The following is a 14,199-nucleotide window of genomic DNA, read 5'->3' as shown; positions in this document are numbered from 1 at the left end:
GGTGGGCAGGCTGGCTGGTAAACCACTTCCACCCTCAGTTTGGTGTCTCATGGGCAGGGTACCAGCCCTTGCTGTGGGGGCTTTGGAGGGGTCTCCGTGGACCCCTGACTCTCTGGGGCTCTGTGCCATGAATTACTGAGAGTGGGTACAGGCATGCACCTGTCTCGTTCCTCCTAGGCCAGAGAAGCCCTCTTTGGGTCTTGTCTTCACTGAGTCACAGCTGCCCTGGCTCGTTAGTTAAAAATAGGCCTGGGCACACCCGCCCTCCAGCAGGCCCTCGTCCCCTCAGGCTGACATTGGAATGCTCGTGCAAGTATCTGGAGGAGCTCGAGGCCGGGGACCCGTTCTCTTCCATGGTCTTCTTGCCTTGACGCCTGGAACAGTCGGGAGAAGATGGGGGTGGGAGCATGAGGGCCAAAGCACGTTAGAAACACTCAGGGTGGCGGCCCATTGTCTGGGAGATGCTGGAGTTCTGGGGTGGTTCCTAGAAGCCGGGGGAAGTGGGTGGTCATTTACTGTGGTGACAGTGACTCAGTCGAAAATCCAGAGTTTGAAATCAGGCTGACCAGGGTACAGTTCACAATTCTACTCCTTGCTGGTCAGTGGCCTTAGACAAGTTACATGACTTCTCCGAACGCCAGTTTCTGCTTTGTACGTTACCTATCCCACTAGGGTTGTTGAGAAGTGAAAACAATCACGGTAAAGCACCTCCCAGGGACACACAGTAGGCCCTCCGTTAGTGGTGGCTGCTACTCTGGCCTCCTCTCGCTTTGCCTCCACCCGCTTTGCCAGCAAACACTATATCCAATGGGCATCTAAGGAAAGAATTAGAGCTTCTAAAAGAAGGACACAGCAGTGTCCAAATGCCCGTCCAGGCCTCTCTCCAGTGCGCTCACATCTCCCCATCTGTGTTGGTTTTCGGCCACTACTGTGTCCTTAAATCACTTCAGCAGCCACCCAAGTGGGGCTGGTAACTCAGGACTCACCAGCCACAAGAGGACAGTAACCAAACTTAAAATAGATGTGTCCCTTGACTGGTTCCGAGGGCTGCGCAGGCCCCTGATGGCGGGCCTGGCGTGTCCCCCGCCCCCCGCCCCCGCCCCACCCCCGCACCCAGGCAGAGCTGGACTCTGGGCAGCGGGAGCCGCAGACCTCTGCCGGAGGGGAGCCGGGTCCCCACGAGGCAAGCCAGGCTTTCCTTGGTCTGGGAGCCCTGAGGGTACGTGTCTTTAGCCTCTCTCCCACCGCTCCCGGCCAGAGGTCACTGACCAGCTGTCGGAGAAGGCAGACCCGGGGAGGCTGTGTGGCCGGGCGTGGGAAGATGGGGCTGGTGCTTGCGGGCACCTGAGGCCTAGCTTTGCAGGCCAGGGATGGGGGCTGGACTAGTTCTGGCCTCGGGGCGTGTGGAGTCCCCAGAGGCGTCTTCAGCAGTGGAAAGTGATGCAGTGCTGTCTACGGGGGCGAGTGGGAGGGGACCCACAGAGACAGGCCATGCTGTTTGGCTGGCCTGGTTTCTTTTTAAGGCCCAAACCAGGTCATCGTGTCTGAATAGAAGCGTGTCAGAAGCCAACTAGGGAGTGCCCACAGAGCAAGGCCCACACAGAAGGGTCAAGCCCTGCCCGTCACAGGAAAAGGCCCAGACAGGGCGACTCTCTGCCCAGAGCAGCATTCCCCTCCTGTCTTCACGTTATGTCTGTGACTGTGACTGCTCCCTCCATTGCTGCCTCCTCCCCCATGCAGGTGCCACCATGGAGTCTGACTTCTGACCGGCCCCAGGTAGGAGGCGCACAGCCAAGACCGCAGCCCGCAGCCTGCAGCCCGTCGCCATGGCTGCCACCAGCGGGGAGGGCCAGCTCCAGAGGATCATCCGCGATTTGCAAGGTACGGCCGGGCTGCACGGCGGGCCAGGCTTGTGTCAAGGGAGCTGGGACTGTGCTCTTGTTGTTGCCAGTTGAAATTGAGCCCGTTCATCTGTGTTCACCCCTGGAGTAATCGGAGCCATCAGGACACATTGTATTGAAATATTTGGGGCTCAGATATCCATCCTCAGAGCACTGTAAAGCCGCTTTGTAAACAAAATCAAATAGTCCTTTCCAAGTCTGCATCTGGGGGTGTGTGTTTGTGTGTGTGGGGGGGCGGTGTGTTATGAGCCTCGGCTCTGATGGAGTTGGGACAGTCAGGGAGTATTGTTCGCTTTCCCACCGAGCCGGAAGACCAGATACTCACCTTTCTTGTTTTGCTGTCTTACCTGGTGGCGGTGGGCAGACGGCCCGCTGCCTCTAGGCCTTGCCAGGGCGCAGCCGTGCCTGGTGAGAGAGGCTGTCCTATTGGCCCTTGCTGGAGGGAGGCGAGGTGGGGACAGGGCGTGTGAAGAGGGGCAGAGCCGGGGAAGGGAGGGATTTCTCTGCAGCGGCAGAGGCCCAGGACCCGAGTCCTGCTTTTCAGGTGATGGCTCTAAGGTCAGAACTTTGGCAGTTTTCCGTCCTCTGCAGGCCTCCAGGCTGGTCTGGTAAGCCTCTTTGGAGCTTCAGCACATTTGTAACAACATGGTCTGAAGCTCGCCACTTCCTCCATGTCTCAGAGACCACAGTGACGCCGTCCTGACAGACTGAAGGCCCAGGTTCTGAAATGCTCAGACACAGTGATGATTTGCAGCTGTCTTTCCTACCCAGGGCCATCGGGCAAGTGGGGGCCGCAATACAGTTCTTTATTCTGAAGGTCACGGTCGATGAGATAATTACTTTCTCAGGCTTATCTCCTATTTATATAGCACTTTGGGCCTCTAATAGCTAATAATTACATGACATTTCATATGTGCCGGGCACTGTCCTACACATCGTACAGATAATAACTCACTGCGTCCTCACATTTGGTTCTGTGAGGTAGGAACCATCACTCTTCCCATTTTGTAGATGCAGAAACAGGCACGAAGATGTTCAGTGACTTGCCCGTGGTCACACATCCTGTCGGGCAGAGCCTGAGTGTGCACACAGAGCTGGCGCTGGAGTCTCTGTTCTTAACCACACCAGTCTACGTTTAGCTAAAATGTTAGATGTTTAAAAACACACGCGCACACGCACACGCACACAACGTAAAATGACAAGCCCTGCAAATCCTAGTTCACCGTCGGCCTTGAGCAGCATCTCCACAGCTCAGGCAGCCTAGCCCGTGTTGCAGTCTCTGGTTCTCCAGCGTGACTGTGGGACCCAGAGGTCCTCACTGGCGGACGAGAGGGACCCTGGTAGAGCCCCGAACCAGGGAGGAGGACAGGCGTTAGCATTTGTTCACATGCCCTTCTCCACCCCATGTACTGGCTGTGTCAGGTCATCCCCAACATCCCAAGGCCACCTCAATGTCCTGTCCACATTTCACAGAGCTTTTCAGTGGGAATTCTTAAAAGGCACCCCATTCTCAATACCCTTTCTTCCTGTCTGCTGGTGCCTCTCAGTAAGCGCACAGCCGATCTACGGCATCCGCCGTGAGAGTGGCGTGTCCTTAACTGAGGCGTCCTTGTGCAGTGGGCAGCCTGCTCGTCCTGGTGACAGCAGTTACGAGGGCTCTGGTGTCAGGCAGGCTCCGGTCAGCTCCCGGCTCCACCTTTTAACCCTGCTTCCTTCACATGTGAGGTACGTTTGGTGGTAACACCCACTCCTCAAGGTCGTTGGCAGAAGCAAACATGTGATTCCTGTAAGACTAAGATTTTTCAGAAGTAATGCTTTTGGATTAGCAGAGATTTGAGCCAAAACCTTGACATTGCACATCCAGGTCTCTTTCTTTCAAGAAAGATTTCAGGAGTTCCTAGATCGGGTTGTGAGCATAAACCCAGCCTGAAGGTGAAGAAGGAAGGCCTGTGTCTTTTCCGGCCCCTGGCTCCCCGGTTCTCACTGCCAGCCCCCCACAGACACTTCTAGTGGGGCGCAGCTGGGGCACAGACACTTGTAAGAATCAGTCCCAAGAACCTGTCTTTGCCATTAGCTGACCTTTGCCTGAGGGGTCAGTGTCGATTCAACTTGAGCAGCTCGGGCGCCGCTTCGGTGCTAGGCAGACCTGCTCTTCGCCGTGGTGCTGGGGGACGGGCAGTGGTCAGAGAAGAAGGAAGTTTTGTCCAGCGTGTTCCAGCAATCTCAGCTGGGGACATTTTCCCATGTTCTAAACAAAACCCAGCTGCCGACAGCTCCTCTGTCCCACGGCAGAGGCTATGAGTGAAGACCAAAGGTGATTTTCCCCTTTTCTGCAGAAGAGGAGGTAAATTATCTTAGGGGTTAAGAGGTGGGTTCTGGAGTAAGGAGCCCTTGAGAAAACCGAGATGTTTGTTCCAGCTCTGCCGTTCACCACCCATGATCTTCGGCCAGGTGTTTTCACCTCTCCGTGAGTTCCTCGTCTGTAAAAATTCTAAGTTGTATTTTTTCCCCCCACATTTTAACAGCTCTGAAGTTGGAATCATCTTAAAATCAATTGCATCTTAGAATTGTTGAAATAAAGCACTCTGTGCCTCACAGTGCTGAATTAAATGAGGAAGACATGCAAGGCCTGGCCCCTCAAAGGCACTCAGTCAGCAGAGGCGGGTGCTGTCGCCGTCCTTCTTGGGATTACCATTACTACTGCTCGCACGTTCTGCGGCATCTTGAAGCCTGGCCTTCCCCGTGCTCAGCAGTAGGGTGAAAGTGAAGGATGAGAACCGTGGCCAGAATAAAGGGTGCACTTTCTGGAAGATTAGGGGATCGCTGAATGAGTCATCCACACGGCCAATATTTTTTGACCAGATATTTGCAAATTCCGAGGCCTGCATGACAGGCCTGTAGGGATGACCCGGGAATGTGCCCAGCCAGCAGGCTGGGGTAAAGTGCCCTGACTTGGCGTCACCTCCCATAGGTGTTGACCTACCGCTTCGCGTTCCCAAGGTGCTTTGCCGCCGTCGACCACGTGCTCCTCGTGCTTCCCGGAGTTGTTCTGCTTCTCTCTCTGCGGTCGGTGTCCATTTGGTTACACTTTCCTGTTCGTTGTCTTAAAGATGCGGTGACAGAACTAAGCAAAGAATTTAAGGAAGCAGGAGAACCCATCACAGATGACAGCACCAGCTTGCATAAGTTTTCTTACAAACTCGAGTATCTCCTTCAAGTAAGTGACTCCTGTAATGTGTCGATTTCCACGCTGCTGTCTCGTTTCCCTTTGGGGTGACACATCAGGATTCAGGATGTGGTCCCCGAAGCTTAGTGGAACCATTAAGTTGTCCCAGTTAGACTGAAGGTCAGAGCAGTCCCCAGTGAGAGCTCGGACCTCCAAGTGCCATCCTCTGGGAAATCGGAATGTTGCCCCTTAGGATGATTTGGGAAACCAGAACATTCTGTAGAGATTTAGGTCATCTCGAGGCAGGTCATAAGGTCACTGTATAGCAGGGATCTTAACTTTAGGGCAGTCCCATTCCCTTTTGAGAGTCTGGTGAGCACTGTGGAGTCGCTCCTTAGGCGAACATGCATGTGCGTGTGTACAACCAGGCACACACTTTCCAGGAGCGTGTGGACCCTCGAAGATCATCTGCAGGCCCCTGTTTTAGAGCCTTGCTGAGAGCCTTGCTGCTCGAAGTGTGGTCCACGATGCAGCATCAGTGTCACCTGGGAGCATGCTGGGAACGTATTCTTGGGTCCCCCCCTGACTCCTCCCCTCCCCCACCAAATCAGGAAGTTTTATTTTCACCTGCCCACAGCATGATGCTGTGTCTGCTTGGTCCAAGAAGCACAGATCTAGAGAGCTCTGCAGATGTGGGAAAACACAGGCAAAATACTACCACAGGAAGGCAAGGGACCAAACTGTTCACAGAAGTCATCTCAGGGTGGTCATGTTAGGTGTTATAATTGTTTCTTTGTTTTATCCAGGTTGCCTAACAGTATATGCGTATCTTCTATAATCAGGAAAAAAATGCTACAAAATGTTATAGCATGATACGCGTTTTGAACACCAATAGTTTGCGACACCACATCCCCCCATAGACTACAGGGTGGAGCCTCCTGGAGGAAACGCCCCCGGCGTGCTGAGGGGCTCCCCCTTCGCCTGCCTTTGCAACTGGTTCTCTGTTTCACGCTGTGAAAATATTTATGGACTTTTTTTTTTTTTTTCCCCTTTCAGTTCATTTTGGTTTTGGATTTGAAATGACATAGCTGACATTTGAATTTATTGTATGAATATTAAAACATTATTGGCGCTTGAGTAACTGGTAGCAAATGCCACTAACTCATGTCCTTCGGTTGAGACATAGTTAACACTCTTCACACCGCCCTCAGGAACTTTTCACTTGTATTTCTTTCTCATAAGTCGTTATATATCCATCAGAGTTGTCGATAGCAACTTTGGTGGTCTTCCGCTGAGCTCTGCACGGAGCTCTCCTTAAGGGATAAATCTTTGGGGGGAGGGGGCTATTATTATTCCTGAATCTTAGAGCTGTCTGACCTTGAGGTAGTTACTTAACCTCTTCTAGCCCCAGTTTCCTCATCTGTAAATTGGGGATTAGAACACTTTCATTTGCTATTAAATAAAACTAATGCCGATAAAGGGCCTTGCCCAGTGCCAGGCAACTAAGAAGCTGTCGTTACTGTTTATCATATAAATGGTGGAATGAACAGCAGTGGGTTTGGACCTCTTCTCTCTGTCCTTTTCCCTGCCCAGTTCGATCAGAAGGAAAAGGCCACCCTCTTGGGCAACAAGAAGGACTACTGGGATTACTTCTGTGCCTGCCTGGCCAAGGTCAAAGGAGCCAATGATGGGATCCGATTCGTCAAGTCTATTTCGGAGGTGAGCAGAATGGCCAAGGGCCTCAAGCCCTCTTCTCGCCTGCTTTAAGCATCTCTTGCAGAGACCTTTGCCGCGGACAGCTGAGTGGGGTTCACAAGTGGTAAAGAAGTGAAGTAATCCAGCGTGGGTATACTCAGTGCCCAGGGCAGGCTCAGCGTGTTAACCAGGCCGAGGAATGGCTCAGCCCTGGCTCTGTCACTAGACCACAACCCACACATTACCTTCAGGGTGGGCTGTTCACTCTGTGGGCTGCTCATGGTGCCCCCAGGAGGGGTGTAGCACTCCACCTTGTTAAATTGGGATAGGCTTCTTCAAGTTTTTCAAGCTGTTTTCCTTACAGTTTGCCCAGAAAACTTGCATTCGAAATGAAAAGAGTGATGTGGGATCTTGAGAGTCATTTCTTAAAATGCTGGTATGCTAAGCAGCTTCCCACGTTCAGTTCTGAGCCCCTCGAGAGCAGAATGCCATGGCTTTGCTGTTGTAAAAATCTCCAGAACAAAACAAACACACATTCATTTATTCATTCTCTCCCCCTCTCCTCTCCTCTGTCTCTCTCTTTCTCTCCCTCCCTCCCTCCTTTCCTTCCCCCTCCCCCCATAAGCCTAGTCCATCTGAGAGTAAAGAACTTTGCACATTAGGGAGCAAGTAACCCCCTAGATTTAGGGCAGGAGGCCTAAAGGGTTCGTACATTTCACCTTTCTTTTCAGTATCTTGTCAGTAAGATTGGAATCACTTTAAGTCAGCAGACGTGATCCTGGGCTGGCCTCCCAAAAGGCCACAGAGTCAGGTGCTCTGGGAATAACTCCTTCCCGGCCATGCCAGCTGGAGCCGGGTGGGTTGCTTCTCACAGAGAATGACAACTGAACCGACACTGAGGGCTGAGCACCCACCGGCTGCACCGTCTGACATCTGAGACAATGAGGACGGACCCTGGTGTGGAGTCTGTTCGTGTCCATGTAGCACACGCAGGTCTCGTGAGATGTCGCCTACCGGAACAGTCAGGATCGTGACGTGGAGCAGTGCTTTCACCTGTCGTAGCCCCAGAGAGGGTGCTTGTCGTCACGTCCTCTCCACGAACCTAGAAGGCGTTCTCGTCGGCACGCCTTTCTTCCATTCTTCAGAGCAGCCCTAGCCTTCGACCCCGTGACCTCGAACAGCTGAAGTCTGGAAGTAAATTTAGTTTACTCCTCATTGCCCAGGGTTGGAAAATGCTCACGTCTACTTTTTAGCTAGTTTCCTCTTCTTTCCTCATAATGTAGTCAAACCCTTAGACACTCCAAGGCCAGGGAAACTGACTTCTAGAAGCAAAAGCATTTCCCGCTTGCACAGACGTCGTTGGGTTTTGGGCAGCCGGCATAGGCTCTGCTTCCCGGGGGGTCCAGTTATCTCATCCCCGCTGAAGACTGCTCCGTGGGGCACCACTGAGTGGAATGGCTTGGGATGTCGCTAGTCAAGATGGGCTGCTGGCTACTTGGGTTAACTTCAGTCAACAATCAAGTGCCATCCAGGCTAACAAGCCCAGAAGGTAAACGTTAACGAGTAGGAAGCATTGCTGGGCCCCTCCGGTCCGTTTGGGGTGAGGCAGCCACTTGGGCTGAACATCTACGGCTCTAGTCAGCCACTTCCAAAGGTTCAGAGTGGCCTCACCCCGGACCGCGTGCACTTCACCACCACGGGCGGCATCGGAACCAGGGTGCAGCTTGGCGTCAGGCTCCCGGCCCAGCGGCCTGGCTTGAAGCAGAATCGGCTCTCGCGAACCTTGCGGATTTCCTGTCCTTCGCTGCTGTTGTGTCTCTTCCTGGTATAGTGCATACGAGAGTTCTGATTACATGCTAAAAAATTTAAGGAATTAGGTAATGAAAGCGGACCCATGATCTCAAAAAAACAAAAAATAAAAAGGTTGTGCTGTACTTTCATGGGCAGTACAAAGGAACTAGCGTTCTCTTCCCCAAGCGATGTTTAAAAAGACCTCTTAAAATAGCTCCTTTTACATATATGTTAATGAATTTACTTAATAGGCCCGATTAAAAATATAGACACGTTTTCCATTAAAAAATTTAATGTTCTAAATGCTGTTACGATGGCCATTTAGCTAAGAAGGACTAGCCCTCCCTTGGGACCTTAGGGACTGGGTGGCCGCATGAGGTTCTTACGCAGTTCACGGGGCCTGTGCGTGGGTGAGTTTGTGTGACTCACACACTTCGCTTCACAGTGCCTAGCTCAGCTGTCCTCGGCCACCTGAGTTCCCTAGTTATCACCCCTGAACACTTCGTTCTCACCTCACTCATCAGTGGAAAAAGTATTTGGACACGGGGATATCGTCAAGATTGACCCTTGGGCATCCGTCACGATCGAGTGTCTGTAGACCCGCCACAGTGAGTTTGGTAAAGCCAGAGGCCAGTCTGCCACCTACCTGCCTTCACTTCTAGGCACCCTGATTTTGCCTCATACCCGCAAAACTCAAAGGGAAAGATGTGCCACAGCCCCTGAAGTTCATGAGGTTTCACACTTTTTTATTTTCGAAAACTTCTTCATGTTGTGGTATCATTTCCTTGATTCAGCCATCGCTCTGGGCTCGGAGGCCCCGCGCACCAGGATGTTTACGCCTCAGCTAAGGTGCAGTGCTTGAGGCTGCGCTGTGTCTTCCTGTCCCAGTCCAGTGCCGCTGGTGGTTTGTCAGTGCTGTGGAGGGTTGCAATCCTCACGGCCAGACCATTGCTGCCCCCTCCCCCACCCAGCAGGTAGGATATCCACCTCTGAAAGCTGAGGAGGGCGTGGGTCTTTCTTTCCTGGCCCCACTTGGGGCCAGAGCCCCGACGAAACAGGCGTGCATGTTAGTGGAGAGGTTTTGAATCCTGCCTATTGATCCTGCGCTTCTGGGCCTGAAACGTCAGGAGTGTGAATCCTGCTTTGCAGACTGGTCTCAAGTGTCTTCTCTGGCTTTTTCCTTGATCCTATCCATCTTGGCGGCCGTGTGTCCACAGCTGGCAGAATCTCTGACCAGCAGACTCCACCCGCATCACAGCAAGCTCCCAGAAACCTCTTTAGAAGTCATGTTTCGGCATGGTGGGGAAAGATTTTGAAGACAGGCCTGCACCTGTACCCTCTGTCCACCTCAGACTTCCTGAAATAGAACCATGCCCATTTTTTTGTCACCCCAGTGTGATGGCCACCTAGAGACATTGCCGCCCTCACCCCCTGTGTACCTTCTGACTAAATGCAGAGAATTCGTATAGCTGAAAAGAAATCCGACCAGGAAAGTGTGGATAGATGACGTGGATTTTATCGATCGTTTCATGAGGACACAGAGGAGGCGGTTAGTTCTGCATCCATCCGAATTTCTTAGACGTTCCCTTTCTACACCTCTGTCCTTTGCCCTCTCTTTCTCCCCCTTTCACAAGCCCTGGAGGCCTCTTCCCTCGTACCTCTTCTCCCAGCACCTCAGAAAACAAGCCCAGACATCAGCCAAACTGAGAGCCTCTCTCGCTCAGGTTCAGTTCTGGAGTGAGAAGCCCCTAATTTACCTCCGGGTTTTATTCCACATACTCCAGATTCAGTCATACAGTTTTGACTCCAAACCCCGAGATTCTGATGGAGCAGAGGAGGGAGAATGAATGACATTGCATGGGACCCACACGTGTTGGAGAGTCTCTTGTGAACACACCCTTCTTGACCTGTTTGCTGGAGCTTACAGGTTATTCGTGGGTGGAAGCATGCAAGAAGTCCACCCACTTCAGGCCGGCTCTCTGGGACAACCTGATCAAACATTTTGTGTCCTTTGAGGGACGAGTGAAGCCACTATGTAGGGTAGAATTGGGTGACATTTTCTGCCCTGCTTCTGTTTTATGCAAGCCGTCTTTGAGGCCAGGTCTCTAAGAGTTAGGCCAACAGCCCTTCATTTCTGTGTAATTTACCTTTTCCAGCTCCGAACATCTCTGGGGAAAGGAAGAGCATTTATTCGCTACTCCTTGGTGCACCAGAGGTTGGCCGACACCTTACAGCAGTGCTTCATGAATACTAAAGTGACCAGGTAAATACATGAAGTGCGGGTTGGCCCCCCCATTCCATTCAACAAGGAGGTGAAGCCCACTCTTTAATAATAACAACTGCAGCTGCATCGTGGCACAAGCAAAGCCCCTCCACACCTGTCATCCCCTCCTGCCTCTCCCCCCCGCAGTCCTTTATGTGTGTGGGGCAGGTAGCGCGGAGTGATTCCAGGTGAGGAAGACGAAGCTCAGAGCAGCGAAATGCCTTTCTCTGGGCCCCAGCCATGCGGAGTTGTAAAGCAGGAGCTTGGGGCCAGGTCTCATCTTAGTTTTCCCTGGTGGATGGCAGGGCCTTCCTTGGTGCTGATGCTAATGAATGGACCCACCCCACTTGTCACTCTGGACCAGTGGGCTATAGCCTTAGTCTCTCAGCAGAGTCACCTGTGGGGTTTTTAACGCCATGGAACCTGGAGCCTCACCCCAGACACAGAGTCGGGACCTGCTGGGAGTGTCTGGGCTCCCTGGAGATACCGATGGGAGACCAGTTTGGAAGGCTTCGTGCTGCTAGTGGTGAAGAGGGTGGGGGTCGGGGAGGGGGAGAGGTGGGATCGAGTGTGTAGAGCTGGGAGGAGACATCAGACTAGGAGCTGCAGATCAATACCGATCAGGTGAACCCTGGGTCGCCCAGCACCCCTTTTCCAGCTCCGCCTCCCCTCTCCCTAGGGAGCATTCTTCCAGTGAATCAGATCACTTCTGAATTTTTTAAAAAAACTATTAGGTGAAACTATTTTATTTTGTCAGTCAGGTCAGCATGGCTCTGCCTCACCCACTTCTAACTCGGGTTATACAAGTTAAACAGACACAGGCAACCGCCTGGGCCCCAATTTGATTTTCACCGTAAGAACAAGTAACTCTCAAATAAGCTTGCTCTTGAAGGAAATTGCTAAAATGAACTAGATATTTATTTATTTATTATTTCTACCGTATCTATTCCCCAAAAGGATATGAGGAACCTTAAATCAATTACTTGCCAGGAGAGGGTAGCTACAGGGAAAAGAACGCTTCCTTTTCTGAAAGAAAACCTAACCTTCTGTTCATCCTGAAAGCTCAGGACAGGACATTGAACTCACTCACTCCTAATTTCTGTGTGACATCAGTGTTAAAGCCGAGGCACAAAAGCCCTGCACTGTGGGGTACTGGCCGCTTCACTTCCCGGGAAGCAGCAAGAATTTAAAAGGACGACACCGATGATTTTGAAGAGCTATCTGGCTGTTGTCCATGAACTGATACATCGGAAGACAATTTTCACCAAACATCTAGAACAAAATAACCTTCCAATCAAATGTGTGGAGGTTCTCAACTCACATGAATTCACAAAGTCTGTCTTGCCTCACCTGTGTTAGTTCTATGATCGGTGCCCTGTGTCTCCCTGCAGTGACTGGTACTATGCAAGAAGCCCCTTTCTGAAGCCCAGACTGAGCTCTGACATTGTGGGCCAACTCTACGAGCTGACCGACGTTCAGTTTGACCTGGCGTCGAGAGGCTATGACCTGGATGCTGCCTGGCCGACGTTTGCCAGGTATTTTGAAGAATTGCTTGGTTAAAAAGGCGGGGAAAGGGACGTTTGAAGTTTTGAACGTTGCCTCCAGTCTACTCAAAGCGCCTTTGTTTTACTCAGTAAATTACACAAAGTTTTGCGTCTCTCGCAAGAACATTCAGGCTCCAGCCTTAAGCTGACCTGGTTGGCCAGGTGGTATGAGATGAGTCATGGAGATGCTTGTGCTAAACCCAAGGCGTTTTAATGTGTTAATGACATTGTGGGGAAGTTAGGTTATCATGGAGGCTTTGCAGGCAGTATGAGAGGGGCTGAAAGCTACAGCCCATCCGTGTAGGGGTGGCTGGTTTTCATTTCTTACACCCGTATGGCACTCACCGCACCATGCAGTTGAATCCTCACAACCACCCCAGGAGGGAGGTGCTGAGGAAACGGGCTCAGAGTGAAGGGACGAGCCCCACGTCTCAGCTGGTGGGCAGCAGGGCCGGGGCGCCAGACTTAAGTTAAACTCAAGTCCAGCATTCTTTGTTTTATTTTACATTTTGTTAATGAGGGTTTTAAATTTTTAATTTTCATACTCTGTATTACGAAACATTTTCTGTGTAGAGAATAGTATTGTAAATGCTATCCATGTGCCACCCACCAAGATTTAATGGCCAGCATTTGCCATGTTCGTTTTTACTTCATATTGTCCTTTTTAAAACTTTAGTTTTGAAATTATTTTAGAATTACTGAAAAGCTACAGAAATAGTACAGAATATTTATTTATCCTTCACCTCTATTCTCGCTATCGATATATTACCGCAAGTATTTTATTATTCTTTACATATGCGTGTTGGTTTATTTCCTAAGCCATCGGAGAGTGAGTCACAGACTTAATTCCCCTTTACTCCAATACGCTTCATTACGTGTTTCCTAAAATCAAGGATGTCCTCTTCTGGAACCTCAGGACAATTATGAAAATCAGGAAACTAATTTCGATACAATACTACTACCTAATTCGCAGGCCTTATTAAGAATTGATATTAAGGATTATCCCAGTGTCATAACTAAGATCACATGTCGCAGTTAACTGTCATGTGTCTATTTTGGAACGGCCCTCCTTAATTTGGAACGGTTTCTCAGTCTTCATTTTTTTCATGGCAGAGACATTTTTGAAAAGTACAGGTCGGTTATTTTGTGAAATGTTCCTTACAGGAGTTTGTGTAGTGTTTCCTCATTATTAGATTCAGGTTGAGCATTTTTGGCAGAAATACCTGAGATGTTGTGTCCGTGTTAGTGAGTTCTATCCGGAGACACACCACGTTGATTTATTTCATCATGAGCTCGGTTAACCATGATAATTTGGCTAAGGTAACGTTTGCCAGATTTCTACTAAAGTGACTAGCTCTCACTGTAACTAATACGTATCTTATAGTAAGGTACTTTGAGATTAGGTTATTATCCTTTTTCTTTTAATAAATCTCTCACCTCTTAGTTATGGCATCCGTTGATAATTCCGGCAAGATTTTACTCCGTGTGTATCCGTAAATAGTTTAAGTATGTAGTTTTATTTTGCATACATTGAATCATGAGATAGCTATCCTTTTGCAGCTTGCTTTTTTCACTCTACATTGTTTTTGAGATTTTTGTCTATTTGCACATGGAGTTCTAGAGATGCAGAGTAGGGGTTGGCAGCCACGGCCCGCAGGACAGTTTGTGACACAGCTTTGCCCATCGTCTGCATGTCATCTATGGCTGCTTTCATGCTACCGTGGCAGAGTCGAGAGATCATAAGGCTTGCAAGCCCCAAATATTTACGTGTGGTCCTTTACAAGAAAAGATTGCCCACCCGTGGTGTGGGCCATTTTGTCGTGCGAATAAACGGCCGTT

General features: G+C 50.6%; 1 protein-coding gene across 2 annotated transcripts in view; it reads left to right on the top strand.

Moving 5' to 3' along the window:
* FYCO1 (FYVE and coiled-coil domain containing 1) overlaps positions 1 to 14,199 on the top strand; it is a 76,368-nt gene that overhangs the window by 9,666 nt on the left and 52,503 nt on the right. For both annotated transcript variants that reach the window (XM_015591735.2, XM_006914860.3), the window contains exons 2-6: positions 1,741 to 1,881; positions 5,012 to 5,118; positions 6,661 to 6,786; positions 10,710 to 10,816; positions 12,208 to 12,351. In XM_015591735.2, the coding sequence (XP_015447221.1) occupies positions 1,827 to 1,881; positions 5,012 to 5,118; positions 6,661 to 6,786; positions 10,710 to 10,816; positions 12,208 to 12,351 (539 nt within the window). In that variant the 5' untranslated portion in view covers positions 1,741 to 1,826. The remainder of the gene's footprint in view (positions 1 to 1,740; positions 1,882 to 5,011; positions 5,119 to 6,660; positions 6,787 to 10,709; positions 10,817 to 12,207; positions 12,352 to 14,199) is intronic.

Source organism: Pteropus alecto, unplaced genomic scaffold (assembly GCF_000325575.1).
Source record: "Pteropus alecto unplaced genomic scaffold, ASM32557v1 scaffold156, whole genome shotgun sequence".
Classification (NCBI taxonomy): domain Eukaryota; kingdom Metazoa; phylum Chordata; class Mammalia; order Chiroptera; family Pteropodidae; genus Pteropus; species Pteropus alecto.
The sequence above is the reverse complement of the archived record's forward strand: the minus strand, read 5'-3'. Positions and strand labels throughout refer to the sequence as shown.